This window comes from Suncus etruscus, chromosome 13, assembly GCF_024139225.1.
Source record: "Suncus etruscus isolate mSunEtr1 chromosome 13, mSunEtr1.pri.cur, whole genome shotgun sequence".
NCBI lineage: Eukaryota > Metazoa > Chordata > Mammalia > Eulipotyphla > Soricidae > Suncus > Suncus etruscus.
Window position 1 is genome coordinate 51,779,293 of NC_064860.1, and position 14,190 is coordinate 51,793,482.

Sequence of the window (14,190 nt, forward strand, 5' to 3'; positions counted from 1 at the left end):
TACCTTATCCAGAAAACAGGGAAGCTTGCTGTTATTGATGACTGCTAGATATGTCCAGATATTGTGGAGGTGGGATCCAAAGACCCCTTTGCAAATCCCAGTCCATAGAGCAGAGTAGTAAGCGCCATCTGGTGGCTAAATGGAGCATCTGCATAGTTCAGCCACAGACATTCCGCTTCAAAGATGCAAAGAATTAGGAAATGCTCATCTGGTTTTATTTTGTTTAAAAGCAAAAAACTCCTCTTATCTCCTTAGTGCCTTTTCTTTATGCACCATCAAAGATTGAATTTTCAAGCTCAGTTTTTTCATCGTCCTTGTCTTTTCGCAGGTTGACGCTGCTGTGACCCCAGAAGAGCGTCACCTCTCCAAGATGCAGCAGAATGGCTACGAAAACCCAACTTACAAATTCTTCGAGCAGATGCAGAACTAAGACCAGCGCCACAGCAGCCTCTGAAGTCGGACAGCAAAACCATTGTCTCACAACCCATCGGTGTTCATTTCTAGAATAATGTGGACAAAAACAAACCCTTCCGTTTTCTTCTTTGTTCATTAGATCGCCTTTTCGACAGCTGTGCTGTAACCCAAGTAGATGCCTGAACTCGAATTAATCCACAAATCAGTAATGTATTCTCTCTTGCTCTCTCACTCTTTACATTTTGGTCTCTACACTACATTATTAATGGGTTTTGTGTACTGTAAAAAACTTAGCTGTATCAGACTAGTGCATGAATAGAATCTCTTCTGATTATTTATCACGTAGCTCCCTTAGCCAGTTGTATATTATTCTTGTGGTTTGTCACCCAACTAAGTCCCACTTGAAATATGCTTTAAGAATCGATGGGGGATCGCTTCATGTGAACCTGGGGTTTAGCTGCTTCTCTTGCCTAAGTATTCTTTTTCTGATCACTATGCATTTTAAAGTTTAACATTTTTAAGTATTCCAAATGATTTTAAAGAGGTTTTTCTCTCCCCTCCCCTCCGATTGCATTTTACTGTACAGATTGCTGCTTCTGCTATATTTGTGATATAGGAATTATGAGGATACACGTTTATTCCTTTGTGCCTGTTTATGTGCACACATTAGGCATTGAGAATCAAAACTTTATTTTTTCCTTTTGGTCCATGTATCTTTGGATCTTTGATAAAGAAACGAATCCCTGTTCATTGTGAGCACTTTTACTGGTGGGGGGTGGGGGGTTGCTCTGCTGGTCTCAAATTACTAAGAATTCTCCCCAAAAATATTCAACAGGATGATTGTACAGAATCATTGCTTATGACCGTGATAGCTTTCTACACTGTATTACATAAATAAATTAAAAGAAAATAACCTTGAGTAAGAGTTTTCTTTGAAGGACTTTAGGCAGTTAAATATTCAAAGGCTACAAAAGCCACCACCAGAATGGGAGAAACCACTTACCCAATACCCATCAGACAAGGGGCCAACATCTAAGATACACAAAGTACTGACAGAACTTAACAAGAAAAAAAATTCAAAGGCATGGTAGGGTGCAGAATAGGAAGAAAGAGACAGATCCAATTTCCTTTAACCGGTGGGAAATATTTTACTGATAATCCCAAACATTGAAAGGGGAAGGAATATATATATATATATATTTTTTTTTGGTTTATGGTTTTTGGGTCACACCCACAGCACTCAAAGGTTACTCCTGGCTCTATACTCAGAAATCGCTCCTGGCAAGTTTGGGGGACCATATGGGATGCTGGGATTTGAACCACCGTCCTTCTGCATGCAAGGCAAACTCACTACCTTCATGTTATCTCTCTGGCCCCAGGAAGGAATAATAGAAGAGATGGACTGGACCACCCTTCTGGAGGTTTTTTCAATTTGTATCACATGATGTTTTCTTGTAAATAAATACATTCTTAGAGGAAGCACCATTGTGCTGGGGTGAATGATTCCATGCAAACAACCTTTGAATCATTCATTCCTAGAGGGCCTAGTGAGAAACTGTCTAATATTTTCTTATGTACTCTACTATTGAGCTAAGTACCGCGGACTCAGGAGTGCCATCATGCATCTCACAACCTAGTCAGTCCCTTCAGATACTGAGCCCACTTCCTGACTCTACCCAAAGTATTTTGTTGCCATATCTTGTTTCCCTTCAGCTTTCTGACTTTATCTGCCCCAGCTACTGTAACAAAACACCCCAATCTAGTTAGTTTCAGAAACAAGAATTTCTTTTTCACCCACTGTGTCTCCACAATTAAATGTCCTGGATCAGGGTGCAAGAATGTTGAATGAAGGCCCCTCGTACTTGGTGACTGCCTGCCTGCTCATTGATTCTTCATGCAGTGGAAAGGACAAGGACTCCTGAATTCTCATGGAAGAGACTTTGGAACTCTATTCAGGAGGTCTTACATCCAGCCTCATGATTTTCTCACCTCCCCAGTGACTCACCTCCTAAAGCCATAACATGGAAGTGAGGGAGCATAAGGATTTCAATCAATGATTGGGGCATGAGAAGGGAAACTCAAACATTCACAAGATGATAACATTCCAAAAGAAAATATGAGTTTAAGTGAAATAAAATTTGAGCCAAAAATGTGATTATTTGAACACCAGGATTTCAGAGCTCCAGCATTGTTGACAGTTTGTAGGGAACAATTTCTCGTATAGGGGGAACAATTGTTTAAAAACGTTCTTGCTCTCTACTAAAGATACTAGGACATGTCCTATTTGTGATCATCAAAAATGTCATCAGACATTATCAAATAAGTGTCCTTTGGGGATGGACACAGGCAGCCCCATTTGAGAACCACTGCTTCCTTATAAAAGTGATGTCTGTGCTTATGACTTAATTGGGGGAACTTAGCCACTTACGAGCTTCCCCCAAAGTGAAAAACATATTGATCCTTCTGTTAGCGATGATGCTGTACTCAGGACCTCGTATTTGCATATGCTCTGCCCTGAACCATATCCCTGACCCCAAACTTCATATTTTGGCTATTTTGTGTGCTTGATATCAAGTGAACTTGGGGCTTAGCTTTAGATTGGAACTTTTAAAAAACGTTAAGTATAGGGGTCGGGCGGTGGCGCTAAAGGTAAGGTGCCTGCCTTGCCTGCGCTAGCCTCGGACGGACCACGGTTCGATCCCCCGGCGTCCCATATGGTCCCCCAAGCCAGGAGCGACTTCTGAGCGCATAGCCAGGAGTAACCCCTGAGCGTCACCGGGTGTGGCCCAAAAACCAAAAAAAAAAAAAAAAACGTTAAGTATAAAGGACTGAGATTGCATTGTGTCACATGTGATGCCAACATTTTATTTCTAGTAAGAAAATAGGGGACCAGAGCAGTAGTTGAGTAGGGCGTTTACCTTGTACATAACCAACTCTGGTTCAATCTCAGCATTTCTATGTGGTCCTTTAAACCTGCAAAAAAAGATTCTTGAATGAAGAGTCAGGAGTAACCCCTGAGCACAGCATGGTGTGGGCCCCCCCCCAAAAAAAAAACAAAGTCACCTCCCTTGCCCTGTTAAAGACATTCAGCTAGGACTACTTTTATAAAGACACTCAAATACAACAGTTTGTGTGGCTAAGCTACAGACTTTAGCCCTATTTTGCCTGACCCAAAAGAAAATAGCTAACACAAAATAGCATTAATATAGCTATAGTTATAGAGATGCTAATGAGACCAAACTTTCTCAGACATGTGGGATGTTATTGTGGAGGAATCCATAAATATTATTATTATACATAGGACTGTATAATTTGTTAATGTGTATTTATAAATATATAATAGGCATGATGCATAATTATAAAACTATGCATTTAATAGAATTATAGATGAATAAGACCTTTATAATGTTTCTCTAGTATATAGAAAAGATACTGAAAAAGTATATTGAAAAGAAAAAGTATATATTAAATAGATACTGGAAAGTATATTGAAAAAGATTATCCAGAAGATTATGAGAAGTAATCAATGAATACATTCCCAAAATTCAAGTGTTATAAAACAGAACCATAGTTACAGTATTTGTAGTTAGTTGCCCAGACCAAAAGATCAAAGAGATTTGGGGAAGTTTGGTATAACCAATTCAGTGGGTAAAAAATATTTTCATATAGTTATATTTATCTTATGAAAGCAAAATAAGATATACTTTCATGTGTGCAAAGGACATATTATACCTCTGAATTTTCTGTTTGTGTTTTCTGAGTCTAGTTTGGTGGCAGATTATAGTCCCTCTATCTTTTGTTGCATTTGTCTGGCAAATCTTTATCCACCTCTTCATTTTTAGCTTTTTCAACCACTGCATTTTATGTGTCTTCTATACAATGCAGAGCGAGTATCTTAATATATAAGCCAATTGGATTTTTTTCTTAACAGTTAAATTAGGTCCATTTGGTTTTATGATACAGCTGCTCTGTTTGTTTTCAGTGTTGTTTTATGTCATGTTGTCATTACTGAATATGCTATATTTATTGTGCCCAAGGATAGGGCTCTTGTGTATGTTATTTTACAAAGCTTAACATTTTTATTCTGGGTTCTTGTTTTTCTGCTTTTATATTACTTTTCCTAGGGCTCTTAATCCTTTGTAAGTTTATCCTCTGTCTATTCTATTATATTGGGTGGTCCAGAAGTCACTACTGGACATTCTCAGCCAACCAGGGCAGAGATTCTACATGAGAACTGGAAGATATGGTACTATGTGAGTCCTCTATTCCCAGAGCCATCCCCAGAGGTGCTCTAAGGTCCAATACAGTGCCAAAATCAAGCAGGATTAGGCACATACCTATTCCCAAATGTATCTTCCCAACCCAACCTAACCTGCCTTTTCTAAATGATTATTATCTCCTACATGTTGGTCAATGGTCTTAAGTCCTATGGCCTTATTCTACTTTCTCCACCCTTCTTTTTCCTATTTTCAGGTGCTTGTTGGTATTTTATCTATAAATCTTTACCAATTTCTCTCTAGCACATATTCCAGTACTTGTTTGAGTCTTAGCTCTGTGATAAAGTGAAAACTTGCCTTAATCTTTCCAGAGACACCCTTTGACTGGTTGAAGCTCAGGCATACAGTATTCCTAGAATTTGGCCATTCACATTTTGGTTGTTTCTTGTTTTTGTTTTTACATGACCTGGAAAGTCTAAGGAAAGCTTATTTTTCATTAAGTTTTTTGAAATTATTGCTCTGCTGTCTCCTGTGCTATTTTGTAGAAATCTATGGTCAATCAAATCCATGTTCCTTTGTGCTTCTTGTTTTCCCCCCTCAGAGGTTCTATGAATGTTTTGTTTTTCTTTAAAGTCTCATAATTTTGCAAGACAAGCTGAGTTGATTATTTGTGGTCAATTTTCCTAGGTACTCACAGAGATCCTTGCAGCATGTCAATTCAGTTCTTTTACTTGGGAAACTTTTTCTTTGATTTGAGTTTGAAATATTCTGTTCTACTCTTTACTTTTCTTTTTCAGGGTTACCAATTTTAGGAATATTCCTTCTCCTTTGCCTTATTTCTCTATATCAACCTTCTTCTCTCCTTTTTTATTTTCTTAATCTCATTTTCATTGTCTTGGCTGTGTGCCTTCTTTTACTCAGGGCCCTTTATTGCATTCTGTGTGAAACTGGTCTCCTTTGGGAGCCAAGTAATCTATTCTTTATTACTGAGATGACTATGTGGTTTTTCTTCTACTTTTCTCTTGCCTAAGTTCCATCAACAGTAACTTCCTTGCATCCTGGATTCTTTTCTTCATTTTTCTTGGATTATTTTGTGACATCTCTACTTTATTTTTGTAGCTCTGATTTTTGTAGTGTAGTTTGCATATTGCCAAATGCATGCCAGAGAATATTTCACCAAACAGCATATTAGCAGTGCTCCTCAACTTAGGTAGTTTCATATCATCAGCAAGGAAACTGAGTCACAACATCTATTTTCTGCAAATGATCACTGTAGAAAGAGTGTGGGATTTCCTAGACAAGTCTCTAGTTAAGCTCTTTTCTTCAGTCTGTGTCTTTTCTGTATTTTTTTCCTAGATGATTTTAGGATGGGTAAGTTGGTGTCTCATTCCTGTTTTGGTACAAGTTCTCATTTTCATCTATGTCCTTCATTTCTCTTCATGGCCATCTATTAATTCTTCCCCATATGTCTGATTCTCCAACAGCAATGCTTTTCTGCATGTCTGTCTGGTTCTCCTCACTTTGGGGTATCCTCTGAATAGCCAAAGCTAGTAGCTACCAAATCCCCATCTATATTTTTTTTATTTTGTACACATACTTTCACTTTATCTTTGAGGATACTCTAGTTTGATTCACTGGTTGTTGTTGTTGTCGTCATTGTCATCGTCAAAGTCCTCCACTCCCAAAGATTGATTATTTCTTTTCCCAAAATATTCTGTCTCCCTCCCCCTGCACTTGCATTCATTGGTGGTGGATTCAGCAGGCAAGTGGTGAATACTCTGTTGGAATTAGTTTTGTTTACCACATCCTGTTTGAGTTGCACGTTTTCTTTTTTTTTTTTTTTTCTGGGTGGTGGTTTATCAATGTTTTGAGGTAGCTTTGTGGTGGTTTTTTGTTTTTTGGGGTGGGCACACCTGGTAGCATCCAGAGGTTGCTCCTGGCTCAGCACTCAGAAATTACTCCCGGCAGATTTGGGGAAGACTATGGGCTGCTGGGGATCAAACCCATGTCTAATGCATGCAAGGCAAACTCCCTACCCACTGTGCTATGGTTCTGACCCTTTGTTTCGCCAACATTGTGAAGAAATGCCTACACTAATATGGTTTAAAAGGTCCCTGAGGTCAATAGAATCAGTTTGCAACCATGGTGAAGAAACACACGTTCTATCACAATGTGCTTTTCATTTGTCTTCTATCTATTGTCTCAAAGATCCTCAAGAATTCAGGTCATATTTGCCATGTGTTTTTCCACCTGTGCCCTTTTCGGGCTATCTTCAGATCCAGTGTTTTCCAAGGATCCTCTTGTTAACTGGTGTCAGAATTATCAAATTAACCTTGCCCCACCCTCCAAAAAATGCAACACCCTAAATTCCATTTTTTTTCTTTTTATTTTTGGGGCCACTTTTAGCAGTGTTCAGGGTTCACTCATGGTTTTGTGTTCAGAGATCATTCCTGATGGGCTCAAGGGACCATATAAGATGTCAGGGATCAAACCCAGGTTGGCCACCTATAAGAAAAGTAGCCTCTATGCTTATTATCTCTTTAGACCCTGTTTCCATTTTAAGCCTATTGTGGTTCTCTTTAGAGACCCAGAACTCTGCATCTGGAACAAGTACTTCCCCAGGATTATATAAACAATAAAATATCTAAAAGAAGCACTTGCCTGCTCTGGAGGTTGGTGGAAGCCAAAATTCTGTCCTCAGTTCCTGTCCTCAGTTCTGTCTTCTACACATGATGTCTCTCAGTCATCTCAGGCAGAAAATATCCATTATCACTCCCCTATGAAGCAGTAGATTAAACCTAGACCTTTTCTCTGAGTTCCAGATTCCTATTGTTATGTTAATAGCATGCTAGTGCATTGTGATTATAAACACATTTCATGCTGGGGGTAAAATGTCTAGAATGTAGGAAGGAAAAGAAATCAATCAATCCTGTCATCCAGAGTGAACTATTGGCAAGACATTGATAAGTGCCTTCAGTATTATTAGATCACATGTTTCACATTTGTTTTATTTTTTTCCTTATACTTATACCCCATATTCTGCTTCTCCACTGGTTTAATGTGTCACTTTAAGAGTATGTCACTTTTTTTTTGGTTTTGGGGCCACATCCAGTGACTCTCAGGGGTTACTCCTGGCTATGTGCTCAGAAATTGCTCCTGGCTAGGGAGACCATATGGGACGCCAGGGGATCGAACCGTGACCTGTCCTAGATTAGCACTCTCAAGACAAATGCCCTAGTGCTTGTGCCACTGCTCCGGCCTCAAGATTATGTCACTTTAGCAGAATTTTTCCTGGGATCATAAAGACTTTATCTTAAACTTTATCCTAGCATCTGTGCAAAAACCAAGTTGAAAAAAAGACACTAATTTTTCTCACTATATTCCTCATTTTCCTATTAGGTTGGTCACTCAGGGATAATCCTATTGCTAGAGATTCTCTTGGGGTCCCTAAGACATCATTTCATTCCCTCTTCTATAAACATGAATACCATATCATGGTGTGTCTTCTGCAATTTGGAATTATATAGGAACATAATAGGAATAACTATTGCACAGATCACTCATATAATACCCTTACTTCCTGTAAAATCATCCCACATGCTGTATCTCCAACTCCAGGTGAACAAGTCTAAAGCAGAAACGCTGTACAAAATAATCAGACCAGGCTGAGCGTAAAACACAGGTATTCTGGCAATCTTCTACCTTGTATCAAGAACAAGTTGCCTTCCAGAATGATCGTTTTTATTGAGTATAGAGACCACCACCAGGTGAGGGAAGTAAGGACAGCTAGCTCAGGCTGTTCTGAGCCAGTCCTGCACAGGTTTACATGTAAGACAATGTTTTGGGGTAAAACCAAGCTGTAAACAAACAGATACAAAGAAACCAGGGATAATTCTTGTTTTGGGTAAAACAAGGTATAATCTAACAACTTTCATTTTATATATATGATGTATAGATATATGTACATATATATAAATGTTGTGTGGCATACATTTGCCAATCAAATCAGAAGGGGAAGTTTATGACTATAAAAATAATCAGTCACTTTCTTCCCCTTCCAGAAGGGAAGGCTTGGGGCAACAGCAGGTAATGTCTCATTTCTAGCATCTCTAACACTCCATTTGAAATGGAGGTAGTGGAATAATTTTCAAAGTAAATGATTCATTGCCAATATAATTCTTTAGATAAAGTTTTCAGAGTGTAATGCAATGTTTAACCACCTGAACTGAGTTTTCATAAGTTGAATTCTTTGATGTTGTTATTTGCTTATTTGTTTGGGGCCTCACCCAGCAGTACTGGCTGGGGACTATTATTTCCGAGCTTCAGGCAGGGTTGCTTGTAAGGTTGCTGCTCCTAGTGGGAGACTGTGTGGTGTTAGAGCTTGAACCCTAGCTTCCTATGGGCTAAGCTTGCTCACTAACCCTGTAAGTGGTTGTCACAGCCCCCAAATTTTTTATTTTTTACCCTCGAAGCTTTGGTGATCTTAAGCTTCCTTTCTTCCATTTTTGAGGGCCACCAGTACTTCAGTTGGTCATTCATTCATTTAAAATAGTTCTTGAGCTTCTACTATCATTTTTAATAAGCTGTTTAACCACTTTCAATATCTTACAATTTATTCTCAAATACATTATAGTAGCCATCCCACCCCAAACAGTAATTGAACACTAGTAAAATAATTTTATTTTTGTTCATCTAAAGGTTGGTTCCATGTGGTATCAACTGGGGGTATGGTGATGGGGTGTCTCAAATGAAGATTAGAGGGTCTGTTCTATGATGGCAAACTCATGGCTAATAAGTTGGTAATGACCATCACTTTGGAAGTCTGGCTGGAAGCCTTAGTTCCTATTTCTGTTGTTACTCTTCAAATGATCTGGGCTTTCTCATAGCAGGCTGTAAACTTCCCTGTGTGAACTCTATAAAAAATAAGGCAGAAGCTGTGTTGCTTTTTAAGTCACCACCTTGTAAGTTCTATAATATAATCTCAATCATACCAAATTGGTCAAGACAGGAAAACATATCTAAATCAAGGGAGTGTTTGGGGAATGAGGAGTAGATAGATGAAGGGATATAAACTCTCAAAGATATGTCATAAAAGCATAGGCATCTTTTAAATTGTTTCATTAAGAAAAATAGCAATAGGGCCAGAGACAGTATGGAGGTAGGGTGTTTGCCTTGCATGCAGAAGGATGGTGGTTCGAATTCCAGCATCCCAAATGGTTCCCCATGCCTGCCAGGAGCGATTTCTGAGCATAGGTAGAGCCAGGAGTAACCCCTGAGCACTGCTGGGTGTGACCCAAAAACAAAAACAAAAAAAAAGGCAATATATGTATATATAGATATGTTATTATTGTAATAAGTAAAGGTGAGAGCCATCCCTCTTGGTTTGCAATGCATAATTTACCACGAAGGACTGGATTGAATTTCATTGCATAGGACTACTTTTTAAACATTATCCATTGCTACCTCTCCTGAGAACTTCATTACTTCTTTTCTGTACTGGTGTTTCCATTTTAATAGTTAGCAGGCATCTAACACTTGCAATGTCTAACATCAAACTCCAAGTGGCTTGCGTCTCCTACGCTATTTCCCTTCTTCGCCAAAGACAATTCTAATCTTCCAGTTACTTTGCCCCAAATCACAATTTACTGATAATTTGTGCAGTCATCGTGTGTTCCCTGTTGTCCCTTAAGTTATCATTTCTTCTGCTCATGCTAATTAAAACTGAAGTTTTTCCCCATCTTTTCTGTTTCTATTTTCCTCCTTCATTTACTTCTTGCTCTCCTCTTGCTACAATATAAATGTCCAGAATTACACTTTTGTCTGTCTTGTTCAATTCTTAGCACCTAAAACAGAGCCTCACACAAGCTCGTTGCTCAATTCATCAAATTGTCACTTTGGCATCTGGCACAGAAAAGGGATTAAGAAAGAGTTTTTACTTTCCAAATAATAAAAATTAAAGAGAACCAGCAGATAAATTTTGTTTTATTCTCTCAAAACACAGATTGAATAGTTTTCAATATTATCATAATATGTTGGCTGGGCAGATATAAAACATCTACACTGATGTTAGTTTCCCAAGGTAAATAGTTTTATCCATGTGGGCACCAGAGGAATAAATTAGGATAGCTAAGAGAAGGCAGAATTCTGATAAGCTTGCAAGGGGAAAAGCAAGCTTGTAATTTGCCTTCATCCTTTTTATCCATCCTTCCAAACCAGAGAGTTTTATCTGCTGCCAAAAAACCCTTTTGCATCAAGTGACCGAGCTCCAATAGAAAGAAAAAGGAAACAATTGTTTGATGAAAATTATACCTATTATGAAAGATTTTTGCTTCAGCTTTAAAAATATGATAAAAAGCTTTGGTGAATTGCACATGAAATAGAAAGTCTAATGGGAGAAAAAAAATGATCAGCTCAGAACTGCATAAACAACACAGGAATATTAAACCAAAAGCAAGCACCGCAGAGAACCTTTAATAAGCTTCAAGAACTGAGGAAACAAACTTGTTTCCAAGTAAATGAGCCTAAGAGAAACAAGATCAAGAGACAATACCATGCCAATATCAGCATCTAAGTATTTTTTTAAGTAGTTTTTATTTTTTTTTAATTTTTTTTTATTTAAACACCTTGATTACATACATGATTGTGTTTGGGTTTCAGTCATAAAAGGAACACCACCCATCACCAGTGCAACATTCCCATCACCCAAGTCCCAAATCACCCTCCTCCCCACCCAACCCCCGCCTGTACCCTAAACAGGCTCTACATTTCCCTCATACATTGTCAATATTAGGACAGTTCAAAATGTAGTTATTTCTCTAACTAAACTCATCACTCTTTGTGGTGAGCTTCCTGAGGTGAGCTGGAACTTCCAGCTCTTTTCTCTTTTGTGTCTGAAAATTATTATTACAAGGGTGTCTTTCATTTTTCTTAAAACCCATAGATGAGTGAGACCATTCTGCGTTTTTCTCTCTCTCTCTGACTTATTTCACTCAGCATAATAGATTCCATGTACATCCATGTATAGGAAAATTTCATGACTTCATCTCTCCTGACAGCTGCATAATATTCCATTGTGTATATGTACCACAGTTTCTTTAGCCATTCATCTGTTGAAGGGCATCTTGGTTGTTTCCAGAGTCTTGCTATGGTAAATAGAGCTGCAATGAATATAGGTGTAAGGAAGGGGTTTTTGTATTGTATTTTTGTGTTCCTAGGGTATATTCCTAGGAGTGGTATAGCTGGATCGTATGGGAGCTCGATTTCCAGTTTTTGGAGGAATCTCCATATCGCTTTCCATAAAGGTTGAACTAGACAGCATTCCCACCAGCAGTGGATAAGTGGATAATAAACACTGTTTATTCTCATTCTTTGTGATGTGTGCCATTCTCTGGGGTGTGAGGTGGTATCTCATCGTTGTTTTGATTTGCATCTCCCTGATGATTAGTGATGTGGAACATTTTTTCATGTGTCTTTTGGCCATGCGTATTTCTTCTTTGTCAAAGTGTCTGTTCATTTCTTCTCCTCATTTTTTGATGGGGTTAGATGTTTTTTTCTTGTAAAGTTCTGTCAGTGCCTTGTATATTTTGGAGATTAGCCCCTTATCTGATGGGTATTGGGTGAATAGTTTCTCCCACTCAGTGGGTGGCTCTTGTATCCTGGGCACTATTTCCTTTGAGGTGCAGAAGCTTCTCAGCTTAATATATTCCCATCTGTTAATCTCTGCTTTCACTTGCTTGGAGAGTGCAGTTTCCTCCTTGAAGATGCCTGTAATGTCTTGTAGTGTTTTGCCTATGTGCTGTTCTATATATCTTATGGTTTTGGGGCTGATATCGAGGTCTTTAATCCATTTGGATTTTACCTTTGTACATGATGTTAGCTGGAGGTCTAAGTTTAATTTTTTGTAAGTGGCTATCCAATTGTGCCAACACCACTTGTTGAAGAGGCTTTCCCTGCTCCATTTAGGATTTCCTGCTCCTTTATCAAAAATTAGATGGTTGTATCTCTGGGGAACATTTTCTGAGTATTCAAGCCTATTCCACTGATCTGAGGACCTATCCGTATTCCAATACCATGCTGTTTTGATAACTGTTGCTTTGTAGTACAGTTTAAAGTTGGGAAAAGTAATTCCTCCCATATTCTTTTTCCCAATGATTGCTTTAGCTATTCGAGGGTGTTTATTGTTCCAAATGAATTTCAAAAGTGTCTGATCCACTTCTTTGAAGAATGTCATGGGTATCTTTAGAGGGATGGCATTAAATCTGTATAATGCCTTGGGGAGTATTGACATTTTGATGATGTTAATCCTGCCAATCCATGAGCAGGGTATGTGTTTCCATTTCCGTGTGTCCTCTCTTATTTCTTGGAGCAGAGTTTTATAGTTTTCTTTGTATAGGTCCTTCACATATTTAGTCAAGTTGATTCCAAGATATTTGAGTTTGTGTGGTACTATTGTGAATGGGGTTGTTTTCTTAATGTCCATTTCATCCTTATTACTATTGGTATATAGAAGGGCCATTGATTTTTGTGTGTTAATTTTGTAGCCTGCCACCTTGCTATATGAGTCTATTGTTTCTAGAAGCTTTTTGATAGAGTCTTTAGGGTTTTCTAAGTAGAGTATCATGTCATCTGCAAACAGTGAGAGCTTGACTTCTTCCTTTCCTATCTGGATTCCCTTGATATCCTTTTCTTGCCTAATCGCTATAGCAAGTACTTCCAGTGCTATGTTGAATAGGAGTGGTGAGAGAGGACAGCCTTGTCTTGTGCCAGAATTTAGAGGGAAGGCTTTCAGTTTTTCTCCATTGAGGATAATATTTGCCACTGGCTTGTGGTAGATGGCCTTCACTATATTGAGAAAGGTTCCCTCCATTCCCATCTTGCTGAGAGTTTTGATCAAGAATGGGTGTTGGACCTTATCAAATGCTTTCTCTGCATCTATTGATATGATCATGTGGTTTTTATTTTTCTTGTTATTGATGTTGTGTATTATGTTGATAGATTTACGGATGTTAAACCAGCCTTGCATTCCTGGGATGAAACCTACTTGATCGTAGTGGATGATCTTCTTAACGAGGCATTGAATCCTATTTGCCAGGATTTTGTTGAGGATCTTTGCATCAGCATTCATCAGTGATATTGGTCTGAAATTTCTTTTTTGGTAGCGTCTCTGTCTGGTTTAGGTATCAAGGTGATGTTGGCTTCATAAAAGCTATTTGGAAGTGTTTCTGTTTGTTCAATTTCATGAAAGAGTCTTGCCAAGATTGGCAGTAGTTCCTCTTGGAAAGTTTGATAGAATTCATTAGTGAATCCATCTGGACCTGGGCTTTTGTTTTTCGGCAGACATTTGATTACTGTTTTAATTTCATCAATGGTGATGGGGGTGTTTAGATATGCTACATCCTCTTCCTTCAACCGTGGAAGATTATAAGAGTCCAAGAATTTATCCATTTCTTCCAGGTTCTCATTTTTAGTGGCGTAGAGTTTTTCAAAGTAGTTTCTGATTACCCTTTGAATCTCTGTCATATCAGTAGTGATCTCTCCTTTTTCATTCCTGATACGAGTT

The 14,190-nt window shown here is 38.4% G+C and overlaps 1 protein-coding gene across 4 annotated transcripts in view; it reads left to right on the forward strand.

Annotated features, from left to right (window-relative positions):
* APP (amyloid beta precursor protein) overlaps nt 1-1,327 on the forward strand; it is a 310,266-nt gene extending 308,939 nt beyond the window's left edge. For all 4 annotated transcript variants that reach the window (XM_049785762.1, XM_049785763.1, XM_049785765.1 and 1 more), the window contains one exon: nt 329-1,327. In XM_049785762.1, coding sequence (XP_049641719.1) covers nt 329-430 — 102 coding nt within the window. In that variant the 3' untranslated portion in view covers nt 431-1,327. The remainder of the gene's footprint in view (nt 1-328) is intronic.
* Nucleotides 1,328-14,190: the final 12,863 nt, after the last annotated feature.